This window comes from Opisthorchis viverrini (assembly GCF_000715545.1).
Source record: "Opisthorchis viverrini unplaced genomic scaffold opera_v5_10, whole genome shotgun sequence".
NCBI lineage: Eukaryota > Metazoa > Platyhelminthes > Trematoda > Opisthorchiida > Opisthorchiidae > Opisthorchis > Opisthorchis viverrini.
Genome location: NW_008751666.1, coordinates 3,647,793 through 3,655,668, shown reverse-complemented (window position 1 = coordinate 3,655,668; position 7,876 = coordinate 3,647,793). Strand labels below are relative to the sequence as shown.

At 43.5% G+C, this 7,876-nt stretch overlaps 1 protein-coding gene across 1 annotated transcript; it reads left to right on the top strand.

Annotated features, from left to right (window-relative positions):
* Window positions 1–374: 374 nt before the first annotated feature.
* T265_12696 (hypothetical protein) lies at window positions 375–3,224 on the top strand (the record flags this gene model as incomplete). The annotated part of the gene is made up of 2 exons (XM_009164959.1): window positions 375–693; window positions 2,854–3,224. Coding segments are annotated over 2 exons (690 nt in total), but the record flags the coding sequence as incomplete, so codon positions are not given.
* Between the last annotated feature and the right edge of the window lie 4,652 nt (window positions 3,225–7,876).

Sequence of the window (7,876 nt, the reverse complement as noted above, 5' to 3'; positions counted from 1 at the left end):
CTTTCACTGTCTCCCGAACTTTGCAGTCCTTCGTTGGCCTGTGACTATGAGATGCTGGTACATGATTTCCTGGTTCGGTTGAACCCTCAGAAGTATTGGAACTACATTGAAATGTTTGGAGATGGGATGGCCAAATATGGGTATACAATAATTTTTGAACCATACGGGCGCCTCCTCTATTTTTTTTATATATTTTTGCTATATACGACTAACACTGTGGTATTTTTGCTGCTAACACTTACTGCATGCCCTCAGTCTAACTCTAGTAATATAAACATTTGACAAATTATGTGTTGTTAAAACAGCAATTTTGCAATTTATCGCCTTTACCACTTGAAATAAATGAATTCCATCTCGTTTGATTACACGCAGTCCCCTCAGCACCATCTAATTTTGTTGGCGAATCTACTGATCCAAGTACCATTCATCTCCAGTGGAAACCACCAGATCTTCCGGACGGTCGGGAACTTTTGGGCTACCAGCTTCGCTATCGCTCATCAACAAGCGATAAATTATCGATAGTCAGGCCAACTGACAACCCGACAACTCAAACACTCAGTTTGGGAGCCGATTTGACCGAGTACTTTCTCAAGGGTCTTGAACCGAGTACCTTGTATTACATCAGTTTGGCAGGAAGAAGTGAAAACGGCGTTGGTATAGGGGCTCAAATTGAAGTCACGACGAAGGATTATCGTAAGTCCATCATCTTTTGGTTTTGCTTAATAGCGATGCACAGTTACACTCAAGTTATTCGTTGAACAGCTTCTAAGTTTTAGTGTTCTTTAAGTCATAACCTGCGCAGGACATTCACTAATAAAATAGGTGCATGAGTCGCCAGCGTCTCAGCTTCTGCAGCGCATTTTGTACCAAGATATTTCCCACTGATGTTGATACTTAACCTTGAGGTGAAAGTTGGTTGGTAATATCAGCTGGATCAGTTGAACAATACATCTCATGATACTGTAACTTCATTCTGCACTAAGTGAGCTGCCTCATAGATAGTAAAGTTTATGTAGACGTTAGGACAAAACGGACAGTAACATGATGTTCGGAACATGTAGATCACTACACAACATTTCTCTCCAGGGGACACCACTCTGGGTATTGTTCGATTTTTATCAGGTGTGAATTCTCCATCCCGTTAGTAGTGATACGTTGTGCGAAGTTTGCTTGGAGCTGACCAAATACGCTTCTTTCAATTCGAATATATTTAGTAAATCTGACCATATCTTTCTCTAACGTGACAGAACTACTTTCCTCTCGTCTTGATCTCTCTCTGTCTCTGCTTTTGAACCTTTACGTGATGCGCTGAAATTTTGCCCAACAGTGTTCGAACTACCGGTCCCAAGAGGTGTACATCTGCGCACGCTCACGACGAACAGTGCGAAGATTTGCTGGCAACATCCCGATATACCACGGACAACAAATTACATCATTGGATATGAACTTTTATTCGGAACGTCACAAGATTCTATCACACCCGCTAGCGCGACCGGAGTAATTCCGCTGCCTCTGGAAATATGTTGTTGTTTTTCTATGATGCACTTGACGCCAGGCACAGACTACCGCGTTTGGTTGCGGATGATCCGTCAACCGATCGATAACGGAGTTGCAACGGGGGCAGCAACCGCCTCAAAATCTGCCGGATCGTGGGTGAATGAGTCCAGGAAAAGACAAGTCGGTCCGGTGTCCGAGCCACAGGCATTTCGAACTTTGGTGACGAGTGTGTGCTTGCTTCCTTTTGCACTTGCTTGAGCACGTGTATTCACCGGGCTTGCGCATGCGTTGATTACGTTCCACTGCATGGTTATGCCAAACGCCAATGCGGAATTAGAATTCCACAAAACGCAGTAAGGTGGCGCGTCAAGACATGTTCAAACCTTCCGCCAATTGTGTTCTGTTTTAATAAAAAGTTCGGGGAAGTATTCTATACCAACAATAGTGGATAAAATAGGCTAAATTCAAAACGAGAGAAAGCGGGGAACATCCGCCTTAGGTATGCTTTAAAACACTCGCTTGAATGTTGATATCGTACCAACATTTATCACAGTGACAGGAGAGGGATATACAACCGCTAGACTGGGACAATTCAGTCAACAACAGACTCAAAGTTATGCATTAATTAAAGGCACATGGAAAACGACGGAACGGTCGTCAAATTGCCGCCGAAGAACAGATGTTCGATTGTGTACTATTCCGCTGTATGACCAACCTTCTATGGAGGTTTCCCACACATTCCACATCAGGAAAGGGAAAAAACTGTCAGCATGGTTCCCATTTAGGCTTTTCATAAACCGTCCTCAAACCGGAAAATGGACAATTAAACCTTGTTGATCACAATCAAATTAGGCTTAGTTCATAGAGCATGAAGTGAACAAATTTGAATGAAAGAAGTCGAGACTGAATGAACCGGTTTAAAAGATGTCGAACTTGGGAGAATCGACTTTTCGCGTCCTAACATCAGTTGAATTTAGTGGCGAGCGCAAGCGTCGTGAAAAGTACCCGACAAGTAAAACTTTATTAACGCTGTGGGACAGCTCATTGACTAGTCGCCTTTGTCTAGTTGAACAGTGTCAATGAATAGTGTGAAAGTGGGTTCCAATGAACTTCAAAGACACCGATTTCCGAACTGTTCCGCAAATGAATATACGACATAGAAATAGGTCAGGTCAGACAACAAGTATGCTACAGTTTCTTCATTCAGTCAAGTATCTGTTAAAGTCCAAACTCCAGTTCCATCGTAAACTGCATGCCTAAACAATTAGAACAAGCATATTTAGTTCCAACTGGACGAGTTTATTTGAATGACTCATTTATTTTTGCACATACCATCACCTACTTTCATTACTTTAGTACCCGAAATGCCTCAAGGACAGAAAATTCTGGTCCAAGGTCCAACTGCAGTGCAAGTGACTTGGAAAGGACCCAAGAAGAGGTTAACGGAAGTACGTCATTATAAACTGATGTGGAATTGCCTGGATTGTCGAAGTCCAACAGTCCCTAGTCTCGGCCTCCAGCCCGATTCGGACGCGTATTATCAGGATCCTTCACGCGTTGGTCAGCGCAAAGTCCTCGCCACCTATGGATCCAGTCCCGATTTTGTGTACACAGCTACAATCGGCGAGCTGATTCCGAACGCTTCATATCAGATTGCAGTGGCAGCTGCAAACCTCCGCGGAGTTGGCCAGAGCTTTGTCTTCCCAGTAGTTCGAACCAAAAATCAAGGTATGCGTTCTGAATCCTAAACAATGCGTCAAAATAAGCAGAAATATTAGTGGTAGATCACTATCTACCGGTCATTTTTGAAAAAATAAGAGGTTTCAAAATAACCCATACATCACTAGAAAAAACTATAGAACCGCTCGTGCTATTCACCAAAGGTCCATCCGTACGTTATGGAACCTGATAATGGTTGATAAGCCGGTGACGAGTCCTGTCAAAAGTGAAACTCAGATCCTATCTGACTGAGGCTCTGATCAGATGAAGCCCGAACACAGAAGGTTGAAAATGGGCGCGACCAACATAGGGGACCGTCACACGCTACCATCTTGTTAAGTTAGATTTCTGGCCGTCTGTCGTAACGTGAAAAGTCTATCAGTTGTGCCCAAATTGGGCCTGCTAGACCACGTGACAAGACGACAGAGGGCAAACAACGCTGCTGTGCCGTCAGTCAACGTGACTGTAGGACGGTTGATTGGCCAAATACAGTCACTTGTTTGTTCAGCCCAGCCAATGGTGACGTCCCTGTCTTGGCCATTTTCACGCCGGTTCCGCTGGTTGCTATGTCGCATTTGATATGCTCCGCTGTTGCAACCGCTATCCGGATCATGTGTTGACCGATGGTGACCTTCAAGACGCGTCGTTCTCTGCACATGTACGTCATGTGTTGACCGATGGTGACCTTCAAGAGGCGTCGTTCTCTGCACATGTACTTTTCGGTCTGAACGCTTCCTTACACCACCTCAACCCAACTGCATTAAATAGTTGTCCCGCTCTTAGAAAGCAGTTGGAGGACATTTTGATTGTGATCACAGCGGCCTCCATCTTAGCTTGGGGTCCAGATACATTTTCATCTTTTCAGACCTATACTGTCAGCATCTGCAGTTCGAATGTGGTACAGTTAACAAGCACTTTGGCTAGTTTTGAGACTCTTTGAAACAAAACATAAATCAGCCGATGATTATGTAAAGGTGTAAGGTGATGCTTTGCTTTACTCAAACATCACACACTGCTGTTCACCCACAGGAAGCCAGATCACTAGTACGACTGTTTGTGTGTACTCATCAGACTTCATTTTGGTGAGTATTGAAATCTGTTCATTATTCAAGTCGAAAAAGATACCAATCCAAGCGTACTGTAGCAACTTCGAAATAGCTGTTCTTGGTAGTTTCGAAACCAAGGGAGGCATTCAAAGGAATTTAACGAATTCCGAAAGAAAGTAGAAATGTGCGCCAGATTCGAGTGACTTCAGTCTCAATGGCTCACCTCTTGTCGTGCGGAGAAATGGACGTTGCTACATCACCATCAGGAGCCATAGAAAGATCAGTTACAAACATTCTCCGTACAAGAAGAAATCAATTTCTGGCCGGGTCGCTGATTTGAAGTTATTGGACCACCAGAGTAACTTCGGTTCAACCGTGAACTATACAGAAGTATACAATAGATATTCATGAGTGTTCTGAGGCTCCAAAAATCTTTCGCGACAACATGGTGCTATGGTGTGGTCCTACAGCCTCGTAGTGCCCATTTTTCACCTCTCGGTGTTTTTGAGACACTCGATCAAATGACTACTCTTGCAACCTACGAGCTCCGCTTTCGATGAAACCTGTTACCTGCCGACCAATGTGGAATGAAAAACAAATGGTTCTGTTGTACCGTAGCAATCTGGATAACGAAAAAGATGCTAAGAAATTCCCATCAGATTTATTTTAAAACAATGTAAGCTGTGTCAGTTGAATTTGGGTAGGCAAAACCGTGTGTAGAGACGTGCTGTTGATTTTTCTACCTAAGAGCAACATTTTCAGATTGTCATCGAAAGTCCATTACGAAACATTTTATACATGTACTATGTGAGAATAAATGAAAAGTCACACGGAATTGTTAAAAATGTATGTATGCTTGAGCGCTTCTCATCACTATCAGGATCCTAGAGACATTCGATCCGCCAGCCCATTGGTTCTGTCCTGAAAATATGACCAATCTAGCAAGAGAGCCTTCACTCGCCTTGTCAGCTTACAAGCACTAGGTGCTTTTAACCTGATACATCCTGAATCGGCTGTTTCTGGGTTGTGTGTGTAGACACTTGAACGGGTGCTGAGGCACTCTATGCATGACTTTTTAGGACAAAAGTGCATCCTAAAAGTACTGTTGATTCTCATCTCCCACCGAGATTTTGATGCTGAACTTGCGGTTGCTTCCGAGAGCGATCTGTTCAGATGAAAGGAGTAAAAAGGGAAATGAAATCTGCACACTCGCAATAACTAAATCCATTTACAGTCTGCCGCTTTGTATTAGTTAACTTTTACATTTTTCTATTGAACTCAGTTTTATTGTGTTACGTTTCGTAGGCACAAATCTTTTTTTAGCAACGCGTAAAATTCAACTTCAGTCACTTTCGAAATCTGATGCACATTCACCTCAATCATCTATTTCGAAAATTTATTCGATCGTACCCTGTCACCCTAAAATGCTTCATACCGTGCACACTGGGATGCAACTACAGTTCGATGGACTGGGGTTGACGAAAATTTGGTAGTCAGTGTGTTGGACAGTCCTCGTTCAAAAGTTTACATTACTAATGGGGCGTGATAAACACACAGACAAAACTCGTTGTTGTTTTTATGGCAGCGAAAGTGGGATGTCTAACTGGAATTCGTTATGCTCGAAGAGAATTAATCCTGTCTAACTGTTCCATGCAGAGGGCAAGTAGTTTGGATCCCGGTGTTTCATTAACAATTGCATGCCTAAGCTGGCATATCTGGTCTAGTGTCCAGCAGTAACACTTTTTTATCCGAGGAACTAAATTCAACCATCCGGTAGCGTATTTGATAAAGGAATCAGAAAACGGAATGTGCCCTATAAATTTCACTAACTGAGTGACTCATTCTACCAAGAGTTGCTAAATGTACATTTCGACGGAAGTTCCAGATGTCTGTGAGTTTATTCTTGGATAATAATAGTAGTAATAATATCAATAATGATATTACTAGTGACTCATTTTACCAAGAGTTGCTAAATGTACATTTCGACGGAAGTTCCAGATGTCTGTGAGTTTATTCTTGGATAATAATAGTAGTAATAATACCAATAATGATATTACTACTACTAATAATAATAATCAGTACTAGGTTTCAAAATGGCCTACTTGCTTACAGTGGTTAAAGATACCACAGTTTAGATTGCTGATCACCTGGAGAGTTAGGTGTAGATGGCTACATAATTGCGACAGTGACTGACATCACCGATGCTTCTATGAAAGAGTACCAGTGGACTTCATTGGGGAGATCGGGAGAGGCAACTGTGCAATGAAGCCTGGATGCATGCGTGCCACTGGCGCGCGACTGAAACATGTCTGGTAACGTCCCTAACCACTGATGACTCCCGTCTCGCGCTCCCCGTCCAGGCAAACGGCAATGACCAGAACAGTTGAGTTCGCTAGTGCAGACTTTCATACTTCCTAGCCAACTCACTGCTTGGCCTCGCTTGGCTCGCTGAAACATGTCTGGTAACGTCCCTAACCAGTGATGAATCCCGTCTCGGGCTCCCCGTCCAAGCAAACGGCAATGACCAGACCAGTTGAGTTCGCTAGTACAGACTTTCATACTTCCTTGCCAACCCACTACTTGGCCTCACTTGGCTCTTTCCTCATTTGGCGCAGTCAAGCAAAATCGGCTGTCTGAGGAAGTCGGTCGACTGGCATGTGGAGAACGTGACCAAGCCAGCGGAACCTGTAGAGTGCGATCAGTTCACCTATCGTGGGCAAGTTACTTCTTCAGGAAACCGTTTTACTTACTTCAACATTATTGATCCTGGGGTCTCATCAGACTCAATCAATGCACCGTAGACATTTTTCTGAGCGCACGAAGCCGATTTTCTGACCATACTACAATATGCAGCACACTGCAGCATTGTATACTCGACAGTTGACAGATAAGCTTCCTACGCCATGGTTGATGCAGGTTCACAAAAGCTACTCTGGTTTTCCCATTCCAGATGAAAGTATTGCCTCTGGATCTTATTATTATTAAGGTACCTGTAAGTGGGCATTACGGACAAAATGCCGCAACAACCTCAAGGATATATGGTCGTTGAGTGCTTTAGGTGAGTAGCATTGAAAATCCTTTGTAAATTTTTCGTGAAGTATTTGGTCGACGGGTCATTTAATCCACAGCTTCCTTTGTTTAAGTACAATGTGTTCCGCGGGACATCCCTAACAGTCATTACTCTGTTAAGGGTGGTTTCACTCAGTCATAGTCAGCAAAACTATTCATTGTCTTTTAGGCAGTCATTGCATATTATCTGCCCTCTATGCTCTCGGTTTCGACTGACGAGAAAAAATTTCCTACCTCAAACCACAAACAGTTACCACATTATTACGGGTGGCTTAAGTAGATGCCGTTTTATTGAGGCTCAGTATGTTTCCCGTCTAAAGACTCTGGATTTAACAGCTGAAAGTAGGTCGGCTGTGTAAAACACGTACGAGTGATATGGCGTCTGTTCCTTGAAGTCGCGACCACTCCCCCCAATACGACTGACTCCGCGTAGCTTTTTCAGAGCGCGCTGTTTCCCAGGTCACGCAATGCTTTACTGTCCAAGGTTGCATAAAGGCCTGGGGGGACTGGCATGAAACTCTGTTATGAAGCATGACGAGTGCCTA